Genomic DNA, 13,535 nt, shown 5'->3' with positions numbered 1-13,535 from the left:
GAGATGCCTGATCCCAAATTTGCACGATCTCTGCAGAGAAAATGAAAGCCACGATTTAAGTCCAGAAACCTCCCCAGGGCCCCAGGGCAGGCCTGGTGTTAAAACAAAACTGCAGGTGCTTGGCATGAGGGGACACACACTTGTCCTGCCCTCTGAGCTGTAGCTGAACAACCATGGAAACGTGGCATGAGATTTCCAGCGTGGCAAGAAGTCAGGGCTGGGCCCCGCAGGAGCTGTGGAGACTTGTGAATCCCCAGGTTTCTTGTGACCTATGGCCACTTTTGATCCCTTGTCAGACAGCCCCAGGCTTCCACCCACGCAGCTCCGATTCCTTTAACTAAACAGGAGCCCAGGTAGGTCAGAACCTGTGCCTAGCACCTTCGAAGCTCGCTAGAAGCCAGGCCCAGAGCTCGGGGCAGAAGGCAGACACCACGGCTGCCCTAGTGCCCACCTGGGGATTAGATCTGCCACCAGGCCTGCACACCACCCAGGCCCTGAGGCTGACCACAGTGGTTGTACTTGGACACTGTTATAACAACTCTTATGGAACAGCTCTGGATGCTCCTACCTTTGGTTGTGAGACACAAGTGTTGGAAACAAAGCTCTTTCAGACGCTTTCCAGTCAGATGCCTTCTTCCCCCCTTTCCAGGGCCAGGAAAAGGAAGCCATGGCTGTCATACCCTCACTCCAGGTTAACACCCAGACCTGAAAACTCAAAGATATTTCTCTTGTGCTGTTACACCTTTGAGAGAGCAGCCATCTGATGCTATCCCTCTGCCTCCCTCCTCCTTCAGGCCATAAAGTGGACCGAGAGAAAGGCGCCACAAGAGCGGCAGGGTTGGGCAGCCCAAGTCCCAAGGTCACAACCAACCCCACTGTCACCTGTCATTAGAGGGCTGCCACCACCCCTGCCAGGGACCCTAGCTGGCTTTGACTTGAACTGGCCATTTCTGGGACCTGCCCCATCCCCAAAGCTCCCTCCAAGGAGCACTGTGGGCCACGGGGAACCACAATCAACTGACCCCAGGCTGAATGAGGCCCACGTGCTGGCCCCAGGACCATGCCAAGAGCTGCAGCATCTGGTAGCAAAGGAACGTGTTTTTACCTTTTCCCTGACTGAATAAAGCAAGGTTGGTTCTACAGTGTCAGGGAATGAGTAGTTGAGTGTTATTTGGTATTTGGTGAAGCACTGGCACAGGTTGCCCAGAGAAGCTGTGGGTGCCCCATCCCTGGAGGTGTTCAAGGCAAGGCTGGGTGGGGTTTGAGCAACCTGGCCTGGTGGGAGGTGTCCCTGCCCATGGCAGGGGGTTGGAATTAGATGATCTTTAAGGTCCTTTCCAACCCAAAGCATTCTGTGAATCTGTAATACTGTTTCTCAGAGCCTGGAGAAAAGCACAGACTGCTCAATGAGCAGAGGTTTCCTCTCACCCACACACACGTTTACTTCATTCACCATTGGTATCTCCAAGGACTGGTACGCAAGTCCATCATGAACATCCACCACCAGAGGGTCTCATAGTAAGGTAGAAACCTAAAACAGCATATTGGAAAATCAAATTCTACACCTCTGCACTATAATATTTCCACACAATAAAGCATTTGTTGAAGCTGTGTAGGACGTGAGACTCAGATGCAAGCCAGGAACCAGCCTGTGAGCTCCAGCCCAGCAGTATGGATGGTTCCACTCAGAGATCTCTACAGTGGCTTCTCCTTGAGGAATTGGGACAAGCCAGCAGAGAATGGGATGATACACAAAAAGGCAACCCCCGGAACCTACTGTAAGGAATTATGACCATCTCCAGTCACCCATCGATTGCACTTGAGCATTTCAAAAGCCCCATGTCCTCTTTTGTAGTAAACACCAGTGTCCCCTCTCTCACACCTTGGCAGTTGAGTGGAGGAAGAAATACATTTTGCTTTCTCTTCTCACCGATTCCTTCATACGTGGCTGCCCTGATACTACATGTAGGAAAACATGGTGCAGGGATGGCAGACCTACTTCAAACATCAAGCAAACATTTGCGACACACCAGGGTGCTTAGAAACAAAGCTATTTCTTCATTGCAGCAACTCTAAAGACATTACGCTGTATGGAGCATTCAGTATTTGAAATTACTGAAGAGGAGATGCCTTCCAACTCTACCCTGCCCCCAAAGAATCTACAAACAACATTCCTTGGTTTGATGGAGCCTATGGAGACTCTACGTTCTGAGCTGAATGACTGACAGGTTCAAAGGAGAGGCTCACAGGACAGCCAAAACAAGCTTTGGTTCATATCACATCAACAAGTTTCTCTACACAGCAAGTAATAGCTTCCCCTCAAACAACAGTGTAAATGACACCTCACAATCCTTGAACTAATTTCTTGATGTAACCCATTATTCCCACAGAAAAAATCTTCTGCATACTAAGAATCATTTTTCTCCTCGTCCATGTCATTCCTCTTACCATAACTAGAAGCTGAAGAGAAGGAGAAATTCATCAAATACCTACACTGTCAGTTATCTAGCAGCTCTCATCTCATGGAACACTCTTGTGCTGCAAAATACAAATCTACAACTCCAAACTGGCCCGTAACAGCTGCTTCAGAGGTATTTGACCTGCATCAGGAAAGAGTTCACAGAGATTTCTCTAAACTACACTTTCATACAGGAGAAGTTGAAGACAGATACCTGAGATCAAGCTCAATAGCAACTTCCTGACAAAAGGAGGGAAATATACACGTACGATCCATACAAGCTGGGGACAGGATTCCCACCTGTCCTCAGACTGAAAGCACTTAAGAGAGAGTAAGGACCAGCAGGGAAACCATCAGCATATTCTCACTCAGTTCCCTGATCCTTCAGAATGAGGTAAAGAAGGAAAAACTAGATTTTGTTTACAATTAAACACAACCTAAAAAAAAATAATAATCGAACAAACAAAGCCACGCTGCCATTTTTTATAATTTTTTTCCTCATTTGAAATACAGTTTCGGGAGAATGCTTATCTACATGCATGACTGGCTTCTGTTGCAGCCAAGTGCTTCCATTAAAGAAAATGCACAGGCAAGTAGTTTTCACAGATTTTAATTTTAAATATTTTTCAGAGTAATATAAAAGTTACAAGTTTGTCTATTCAGACTAATCGTTCTTTCCCCCCCCTCAAAATTCTTCAGTGAAGTTAACTGCGGTATATTTCCGATAGCACTGGTTAAAGAGTACTTCAAATGACATGATTTATAAGCTTATGTCTTCCAGAAGAGGGGGTTCTGTGTCAGGCGTCTCTGGAAGTTCTCATACCTGGGGAAAAAAATAAAAAAAGAAATCAAGAAGTGTTGCAATTAAAATGGTTTCAAAAATGACTAATTATGTAATTAACTTGCCTGGTAACTAACAGATATCTTGAGAGAAAGTAATCCCCATTATTTTTCCTCTTACCAAATAATTCCAACTTCCACATTCACTATACACTGTAACTCTATAGCAAAATCTAATAAGGAAAAAAAACTTACACATGGTAGAATTAAGCATGCACATCACATATCCTTTCCTAATTTCACTTTCCTTAACAGGAAAGACAAGCAAATAACAAACAATGTTTGAATCCACTACTGACCTAGAGCAGTGAAAAACACGGGAAGTACACAATTTCCGTGACTTCCTCAAAAAACAAAACACAACCTGCAGTCTTTGAGCTGCAAAAACCTAGAAACCCTTTTCAATCTTCACAAATGCAAGCTGCAAGATATCACAAGCTACTGCCAGTGGAACAAAGACAACAACAACTTCTACATCTGAAAATTCGTAACCAATTCAAATGAGAGAAGAAACTCTGTGGAGTGTTTTAAACCCACTCAAATTAAAAACAAAGAAAAAGGCTTATCAATGGATTTCTAAGCCAAATGAATGGATTTCAATTGTAGCCACCGCAGATCTAAGATATTCTCCATTTTATAAGCTATAATTAAATGCATTATGATGACAAACATATGAACAGAACCAATTCCCCACCCCCTGTGACTGTAATCCAATTAGCAGATAAATGTTTGCTTTATCAGTTATGCCTCGCTTCACTTCACTGTTTAGAACAAACTAAACCAAACTCAGCATTACCCAGGGCAGGAGCAGCCATTACCCTCCTTCTTTAGCCTCTCTTCCCTGTGGTTTCTCCCACCTTACACTCATATATGTTCACGGAGTGCCAAGAGTTACCTTCTGTTTAGGAGAGATCTGCATCAAATTACACTCCCAAAGGAAACATAATGCTTACGGTAACCGCTCACAGACTCGTGCTGACCTGTACTAATGATCAAACTATCCAGAAAGGCCAAAACACTGTTTAGAAAAAGGGCTTGGGTTAATACTGTTGAGGCTAAAGAGGGCTAACTGATAAAATATTAGAAAGAATTTTTCAGAAGTCCTAGAATTTTTCAGAAGGGCTGTCTGCAGTTCACAGTTTACCTCCAGACTACGCGGGCTATCCCTGCTAAAAATCCTCTGTTAAACCAGTCCCTGGGGAAGAACTCAGAGACTTTTTCATCCTGGTGGCAGACGCAGGTCAACTAGGAATATGATTTCTCCATCCCCTCCACATTCTTAAGCAATGTAACTATGCTGGAGCTATGTCCAAGATAACAAGAATAAAAAAGCCCCAAAGAACAAATTGACAGGCATCAGTGTTCTGTCTCCCCATGACTCAAGAAGCACTTGCAGAATCAGCAACATACTGTAACCCCACATATGCCAAGGGTGACATTTCTAGGAACAGCAAAACTCACGGGCGAAAAAAAATAAAATAAAAATACATGAAGACACTGACAAATAAACATAAAAACAGTGAACAGAATGCCTGTATACTTTAGGTAAACAACAGTGAACCAGTAATGGACTTTTCTGCATCATTTCCCTGGATGGCATGGCAGTAATACCTAGAAATCAGCTGTTTTTATGCCTAGAAAAACAAACACTGGACACTACAGATCATTTCCATTACCATTTCAGAACTACATTTGCAGGAATGAAAGCTTCAGAAGGATTTGGCGTCATCTGTGCCTGAGTAACGGCAAAAGAGGAAGCAAAATTATAGAAGTTATCCAACATCTTCTGAGTGAACTGAAATAGAAAAGAGACGCCCTAAGTAAGTTTTTTGATCAGTTTGAATTTTTGTGCAAAGTTTTAGCAGATATGCAACTCCTCCATGAAGTAAAATTGGCATTGCCATCTAAAATGCAGCGGGAAAGTCAACACATCATGGCCAGGGAAGTCATTTTTAATAAGATCCAAACTTCCTAACTCTCAGTTTTGCTCTCAGATCCACCTAGCATTCAGAAATCATTTTCAAAATCTTCACTTGAGCCCTCCCTGGCCAATTTCATTCAGCTGGATAAGGAGCTCTGGGAAGAACATTTTCTTTTTGTGACAAAGAAGTGATGCAGTGCTGACTCCCTCCTTCCAATTAAACCATCAGAACTGCAGACCACAATAAAGCTGGGAAGTCCATCTTGTGGCAAACCACTGGTTGCTGCAGGCTTTTCAGTTGGTTTAACAATCAGCCTCATTACGCTACAACTCATTGCCAAACTCAGCAACAGGGAAACTTCCTTCAGCTTCCACCAGGAAGGCTTCTATGATGTTTTTTACAACAGAGTGACATGCGCATTAGTCTATTGGCCCAGTTCTACTGAGCATACAAAACCTGATCCTTCGGAGCAGAGGAGTACTAGAAGATGTCTTCTAGCACGAGAAAAAGTCACCTCAAAATTCATGATGATCTGACTATGATTAGGTTGGTTGCAGTCCCATAACCACCCACAGCAGCTTTATATTTTTAAATAATTATTTCTTTGGAAGCTCAATTCTTGAGACTTTGCTACCACAGAGGATTTTGAGAGCAGGGCGTCCACCATACCTCTGTGAACGAGTCTACTGATGACACAGCAGCACTTGCAACAGGAGTCTGCTGCGCCAGGTTCTCCAGCAGTTCCACCGAGATTCCAATCTGGGCCACGGTTGGCGTCTGTGGGAGGTTCATGGCACCAAAGGGGTGTTGGCTTCCCTTCCCTGAAAGGGCCACAAACAGCGCAGGTTACACTTGATGTGCATTTGAAGACAGTGTTACTTAAATCACCACGTTTCTTCTGTACGAGGTCTCTGGTGGGAGGCAAAGGATAGATCTCCCTGTCACAAGGATACTGAAAGCACAGTCCAAACAAGCACATACATGCACAATAAATGAAAAGGTGTGATAGGTACATTTGAAAAAACACAGCACATCTTAAGGAAGCCTCTAAAAAAAAAGAGAAGGAATATTTTAAAGCTCCCCATGAAGGAAATTGCTTGAACTGGAAGCATGATCTGTGAGTAAAAGACAGCAGCACCTTGCTTTATAGGAACCAGTCCTTTAATTCACATCGTAATGATTACAGAAAAATAGGAAACAAGCAGCAGTGCTGAAGAGTTGTTTGATTCACTCATTCAAACCAGGTGCTTGTTAACCTGTGCATGCACTGAAAAACAGAATGTTCCTTCAGCATCACTGCCTTGAAGCTATCCCTGTGGAGAGCTGGGCAGCCCCATGCATCATCAGACCACCAACGGCAGCAACGGTCAAAGAAATAACCACTGAACACCTCTGACTTTACAAAGAAAATGATGAACCAGGCAGAACACTCCCAAATTGCATAACGCTCACACAAGTGCCATCCAAGCCCCTGCCATCACCCCGACCCTTCTCAGGTCAGTGTTATCCAGCACTTTCAGCTCCAGCTCCACCTAGGGTCTCTGCAAACAATGACAAGCATCTAGAGACAAGGGACTCTGATCACACACCCCTCTTCAGCAGCATCCGTAAATGAAAATACAGGGAAAAGGTCTGGGGGCTCACAGTGCTGTTAGGTGGAGTATTGATTTTTGAATTTATTTATTTTTTACTCAGTTTTCCATTCAGATTCTCTGCTCCCCAACGAACTGTGTCATAGCAAAGACACTGCAACCTGTTAAATTGTTTTCCAATCCTTTATTTCCCTTTATCCGAGCTTCAGTCAAGATGCTGAGCCCCCGTTACCTTTCAGCAAAAGCATGTCAAAAACCTCACCCATTTGCATGCCTCAAATGCAGACACTGTGTGAGAGGGCACGTTTGTGAGCAGAAAACAGAACCATATACATCACTGCACGCTGCACAGTACAGAAGGTCTGTAATAGAAAAGGGTTTCCTGGAACTTTTATCCCCCTTGTCAATATAATTCCCGTCTAAGGGCAAAATCCCAGCTGAAAGTTGAGTTTGCATTTGTGCCACGCTTTCAGGTAAAACTGAAAAGTAATGAAAAAAAAGAACACGTGTAAATCTAAGGCAAGGAATGTTTCTAAACCCCTTCTTTTCGCACAATCACATGAAATTCACCTACTCACAATCAGCAAAACAGCACACACAGCCATCAGATGAACATAAAGTTGCAGACACTAAAGAATTACCAGGCATTACTCTCCAGACCCAAAAGAACAAGCAAGCCAGCAACAGCGGCAATCACCAGATGCAGCTCCACTAAAACTTGATGCTCCAGGCCCCAGCTGCTTCCCTAGCATACAATCTCCTGCTTTGAAAGGGAAGGCTAGCAAAGCATTTTATCCACAGCAAAGGCTAGACACGCTCCTGCTCTTTATACCCCAACATTTCCAGAAGTTCAAGATGACAAAGAGCCAGTGACCAGCAGTGGTATTCCCAAACAGGCCCCCAGAGCAACCTGAACACAACTTTTGATGCAAAACCCAGCAGAACCTACGATGGCTCTGAAGGTATGCTGGGCAAGGGCAGAAGGATCCCAAGGAGAAAAACTTGCTCTCTCTAGTCACAGCCTGAGAGCTGTGCATAATTCCTTGTGTGGAATGATAAAGCTCACAGCAACTTCACTAAGAGACATTAGTGAATAAAAAGTACTACTACTGCAGCTCAAACTGAAGCTCTCCAGGCTGAGCAGACCCACATGCCTGGTGAGGAAACAAAAACATTGGTGATCAAACAACACTGGACCCAGTACTGGCCTTTTTGGGACACAATCAGGGACACAAATCTGTTCCACCCACACCCAGCAATGGATTTAGTTGGAGCCCGAATAACCAAGCTACAGACATAATCCTTTGACAAGCCTTATAGGATAAAACTCCAGTTCACCTTCTTTATTCAGCCCCTCCGGGGAGCAGCACCGCTACCTACCAGTAAAAAAGGCACTCTGAATCAGGAGACGTGCAGGCACCCTGCCCGCGTGCTGAAGGGCATGCCGTTGACATTTGGCCTCCTCACCCGTTTCACAGACACACGCTGGCTATCGCCACCGGGCTCAGAAAGTCAGCCTGAGACAGCCAAACGCAGATTTCAGCCGACAGTAACGCCTCTCTGACTCCTCTCCCTCTAATCATTCGCTCTGGTTTCCCCTTTCCAGTCTCAGCCCCATTGCACAACCCTTTATAATCACGGAAATTACGGCCGTGCAGCTCAGGCTGGTGCTGTGGTCCGAGATGAGCCGCAGGCAACACCAGAACAGGCCGGCACAGCACGCACAGCCACCATCACCCCATGCCACGGAGATCATCCTCACGCCTGGTCCTGTGCTGACCGATGCAACTGAGATGCTGAGACAGAGAAAAAAACGTTCAGAGAACAAGCAAGGTCACAGGGAGATGCGTCTCCCATTCCTACCACCACCCAAAAGAAAGCAAGCTGCTTCTTTTTTGGAAACTACGGCAAAAGGCAGTGGCCTGCAAGAGCATCTGGAAACATCTTTACCTACAAAGCTCTCTGAAAACACGAACAGCTGAGGAACTCTTCTGAGCATGACAAGCATACCACAGAAGATGTTAAAAAAATAACAGTAAAAAAAAACAGGGGATATATCACTCTTTCACTTGCTGCACAACTTCAGAATATGTAGACAACTCCTCTCCTGTTTCCCCCCCAAAAAAAATCCTTCCTGTGGCTGTTGTCACCTGTACAGAAGGCAGCCCTCACTTCTCAGTAATCCCTTTACCAGAAAGCATTTTGCCCTTCCCCTCCAAAGCCTGCGTCCCCTGTCACCACCTCTTCCTGCTAATCCAGGGCTGACTCAACCGTCAGCACGCCACCTTCTGAGCAAATACTTCTCATCGTAGCACCCTCAACACTTATCAAGACAGAACTTCAAGGGAAGGCTGTAAACTAAGCTGGAACTGACAAAAGATGTGTAGGCCTTTACCACTGCAATGCTTTAAGCTGCTTGACTGACACCCAGCTTTCCTTTAGGGAGAGGAAGCTGTGCCCCGGGGGTGGTTCATTACTTCTACAATATGCACGACAAAAACCCCACTCTTATTTAGGAAAAAAAAAAGAAGATATAAACACAATTCAAGTAGCACCAGCCTTCTCTGACTCTCAAGAGTCAGACTTCTCTGTCTCAGCCATACTTCAGAACCACTAAAACATTTGGGAGGCTGATCGCCCCTGCTGATACCCTCTGTTGGGCAATTACGTAGTGCAGAGCATCTGAAGCAACCAGCTTTCTGAAGTCACCGTGTCACACCTGACTCTTTACAACACCTCTGTGCTACAAAGAATACAGCTGCTAAATATTCCAGTAATACCTAGATGTATATGCCTTAACACCATGCTAAGAAAAGTCCGGGCTCATTCTTATTCAGCTTGTGCAGAAGCAGTGGAAGACATGGCAATTACATCCAAGATAAAACAAGTGAGAAATCTCACTAGGAGCAGTAAAATTCAGCCAGACTTCCACAAAACTCATCAAATGCTTCCAGTACCACGTCTTCTAGACACCACCTGGAAACAGATGCACCTTTTCAAGCAACTTTTTGACAAAAACCACCTACTAACTTTTACCCCCTCACGCATCTACACTCCCATTTCACTGCTGGTTTCCTCTACTTACCAGACTTCAGGCCAGAAATTTTGAAGATTGCACTTGGCTTCTCGTTAGTGACAAAGCCCAGCAGTTGCCACACTGCCATCCCACTCTGGTCCGGGTAACAAAAATAGACAGATCCTCCCATTCCTTCCGGAAAAGGTATCGTTCCCAGCATGAACACTACGACATGATTGATGTTTTCATAGTCTGGTAAATCAAATACAAATTTGTCTTCGGCCACTTGTTGAGGAGCTGCTTGTACCTATAGAGAACAAAATTTAGGTTAGTATTGCCATGCTTTCCATCTCTGAGTATTAGTATGAACTTCCCTTTACAGAATTATGCCTAGGGTGGAATACAACAAAAAATGAGAAATGTACTAACCTAAATAGCCAGATAAAAGTCAAACACATCAGGAGAACTGAAAATGAAATACTAAAGAGGGACAAGTCTTGTTCCACCTACACTGAAGACAATCCTACCCAGGCCTACAGGAATCGAATACCTTCGCTCCCCACGCGCGTAGGCGGAAAATAGGGTGCAGGAGAGGCTGCCAAGGCTACGAGCAGTGGCTGCTGAGCACCAGGCTGGCTCAACCCCAGCAGCACGGAAACCTGTTCACACAGGAACCACAGAATCATTGAATTATTAAGGTTGGAAAAGCCCTCCATGATCATCTGGTCCAACCACCCCCTACCACCAATATCACCACCAAACCATGTCCCCAAGCACCACATCCAACCTTTCCTTAAACACCCCCAGGGACAGGGACTCCACCACCTCCCTGGGCAACCCGTCCCAATGCCTGACCGCTCTTTCTGATAAGAAATGTCTCCTCGTTTCCAACCTGAGCCTCCCCTGGCACAACTTGAAGCCATTCCCTCCAGCCTAGTTATCTGTGAGAAGAGCCCCACCAGCTCCCCACACCTTCCTTTCAGACACAATAAACCTCCAGTACCATGCTAGCTCAATGCCAGAGCACAAAACCCACCCTCCTCGCCCCCTCCCACGACCCCCAAGCTTTGGGACCAGCGCTCTCCCTGGCCTTAAAACACTTCTTTCACGCCCCAAATTCGGCTCTGAGGAGCCCGGGGCCCGGCGGCAGCTCCTCACCAGCCTCCCCGCCACCAGGCAGCCGAACATGGCGGCGGCCCCCGGCCCCCCTCAGGCTCTCGGCGGTTCCCGAGCCTCCATCGGCGGCGGCCCCCGGAAATCTCCGCGCCCCCCGGCAGCCCCCGATCGCTTCCGGAGCGCGGTGGTGACGGAGGTGATGTGTGAGGGGAGGAGCGAGGACTACAAGTCCCAAGGTGCACCGCGCGCGCAGGGCGCTAAGGCGCGGGGTGGGGCGGCGCGGGGCATGGTGGGAGATGTAGTTCGGCCCGCGGCACCAAGGGAATTTGTTGGGTTGGAAAAGGGAATTATTTCTTCACACCACCCTGATGTTACCCGCCCCAGTGCTCAGAAAACAGTTACACGATTACCTACGCTCAAAAAAAGTCACACAAGTTTAAAGAAAAATGCATCTTTAAGACACCCGCAATCACAACCTCTTGCCCATGAACGCTGCCAGGTTCTCTGCAACTTCTGAGGGTGCCACCCCAAATCACACAGCCCTCAGCCCTGTGCCTCTGCTCCTTCACATAGCTTCTGCAGGCCAGCAATGAGGGCCTTGTGTCTGTGCAGGACCCTGCTTCTGCTTCTGGGTGAAAACATGAAGAGCTGAGGGAACTTTGCAGCTTGTTTCTGTATCGAGAGACTGAAGTCGATACTGCTATGGAAGTAAAAGGTAACATCCAAGGTGTTTAATCTGGATAAAACTGGACAAAGTAATTAGGAGCAAATAAAAAGTGTTAAAAAATAAAGAGGAAAAAAAGGAAAAGTTATTCAGGAAAAAAAAAAAAATCTGTTTAAACATGCCAACATACGCCAAGAAGCACCACAGGACTACTCACGAGCAGCATATGGTGCTGCATTACTGAGAAACTGAATTTGTCCTCACAGATACAGTTCAGGTGCTGGAAGTTTACATTGAATAATTGTGCACACTGCCTATATTTACTGTACAAACTGATCTTCAGTGCCATTTCAGTGCACCTGCCGTTATTCTGCACTTGGTCAGAGCACAGCCCTCCTTGACATCAGTTTCAGCTTCTACCAGTGAGATTTCCAAGCCTGTATCAAACTTCCCACAGACACCTGAAAGAGAGGTTAAAAAATAGGTTAACATCACACATCAGCTCAGTGGAAACTGGGCAAACTCAAAGACTGTCCTGCTATTCCATCATCCCTTGCTTCTTGCTGATGCCTCTGAATGTCTTCCAACTGTTTGCAAAAAAAAAAAGGGAAAGGCCATGACAGCAATAAGATAAACTTCAATGCCATGTGTCAGCAGAAGGGGCAGGGAAGCTATGTTTGCATTTCACAGACATTTATACATCTAGGATAACAACAGAGCTTGAGCTCTGTGCCACAATACAAGAAAGAACCTCCTAGTGGGTGGAAGCTCACTCCCTTTGGGCTTCGTACCCTCCTCTAACTCTGCCCCAAGTTCCCTTTTCAAAGCTGTCTGCAGTCCTGAGAAGTCTCAGACCACCTACAGTTTGTCCACAACCATTTCCAATTTCTCTGTTCACCCAGAGCCTGCTTCCACGACCTTTCCTGGACTCCTCATCTTTCTTGGTTATTCATGGCTATCCCTTTCTATATCCCTTTCAGTCTCTTGTCTGTCTTTCTGGCATTCATCTCAGTCTCTGTCCTGGGAATCCCATCTACCTGTAACAGAATACCAGAATATATATATATTTCTTTCCGCAAATTTAAAATGAACTTCCATTTAAAAGGTAAAAGTGTAAAAGTATACCACCTTTATCCCAGCTCTTTCACTCAGTTCTGAAAAATAAAGGCAAGTCTTCATATAAACATTAGGTTTGGTTTGATTTTATACTTTAGAATATGCAGCATTATTAGAGTTAATTAGCTAATCCCTGAACTAACAAGTGCACTTCTTCGTGAACAGAAAATATTTTGAAAACTTTGTACTTGGAAGAATAGGTGTTGAAATTTCTTCAACATCATGTAGTCATACCCTCAGAAAATATGCAGGCAATCCACAGCAATAAGACACCCTGGCACATTTTCCAATTAATAAATGCCTTGGCTAAACGCTGAAACTAAGCAGTGTATCATTAAAGTAGGGCATCAGTTCAAACTGGTGAAACTGGTGGTTATTACATCTACGTAGTGTCCTCTGGCCTCACTTTCACACCAGTGAGAAAATTCTCCAAGAAAGTGGAAGTTAGAATATTGTCTCCTCCTGGTTGAAACACGTGAGATATATTCATGTAATCCAGAAGGAACCTAGCAGAAAAATACTAATGTGTAAACAGAAGGAGCAGAGAGAAGCTAATGCTGGGTACCTACCTGCTGTAGGTAGTTGGCCTGGTTTTACAGTGCCTAGGTAGGAGGCATCTGGCCCACCAGTGATTCAGAGCCTGAAGCTGATCTCCAGGATCTTCAGGCAGCACAGAGAGGTAAATGACTCTGCTGGTATTTACACAGTCCTTCTAGGAGGATTTCATGCCGTGCCTTGAGCCCTAGGAACAGAAAACACTATGTACAAGGATGAGTCTGATTGCCCCTATGCAGCAGTAATTTCTTTGTCT

The 13,535-nt window shown here is 45.4% G+C and overlaps 1 protein-coding gene across 3 annotated transcripts; it reads right to left on the bottom strand.

Moving 5' to 3' along the window:
• Window positions 1-3,052: 3,052 nt before the first annotated feature.
• On the bottom strand, window positions 3,053-11,143 carry HIKESHI (heat shock protein nuclear import factor hikeshi). Of its 3 annotated transcripts, none has more exons than XM_035330265.1 (6): window positions 10,987-11,129; window positions 10,356-10,487; window positions 9,898-10,135; window positions 5,890-6,041; window positions 4,975-5,093; window positions 3,053-3,281 (listed from the first exon to the last, which is right to left on the bottom strand). In XM_035330265.1, the coding sequence occupies exons 3-6, from the start codon at window positions 10,046-10,048 to the stop codon at window positions 3,227-3,229; spliced, it is 477 nt and encodes a 158-aa protein (XP_035186156.1). In that variant the 5' UTR covers window positions 10,049-10,135; window positions 10,356-10,487; window positions 10,987-11,129; the 3' UTR covers window positions 3,053-3,226. The 3 variants fall into 3 exon arrangements, with proteins under 3 accessions (XP_035186156.1, XP_035186145.1, XP_035186135.1); XM_035330254.1 differs by having other exon boundaries at window positions 10,379-10,487; XM_035330244.1 differs by lacking the exon at window positions 10,356-10,487 and having other exon boundaries at window positions 10,987-11,143.
• Between the last annotated feature and the right edge of the window lie 2,392 nt (window positions 11,144-13,535).

This window comes from Oxyura jamaicensis, chromosome 1 (genome assembly GCF_011077185.1).
Source record: "Oxyura jamaicensis isolate SHBP4307 breed ruddy duck chromosome 1, BPBGC_Ojam_1.0, whole genome shotgun sequence".
Taxonomy (NCBI): Eukaryota; Metazoa; Chordata; class Aves; order Anseriformes; family Anatidae; genus Oxyura; species Oxyura jamaicensis.
Note: the sequence above shows the minus strand (reverse complement) of the source record. Positions and strands in the feature narration are given on the sequence as shown.

Excerpts from the sequence above, each read along its gene's own strand:
- HIKESHI (XM_035330244.1), bottom strand. The coding sequence starts at position 11,016 with ATGTTCGGCTGCCTGGTGGCGGGGAGGCTG. Across the intron at positions 6,042-9,897 it reads AATTTCTGGCCTGAAGTCTG|GGAAGGGAAGCCAACACCCC; the intron begins GTAAGTAGAGGA and ends TGGCCCTTTCAG. Across the intron at positions 3,282-4,974 it reads GCAAATGTAGTTCTGAAATG|GTATGAGAACTTCCAGAGAC; the intron begins GTAATGGAAATG and ends TTTTTTCCCCAG.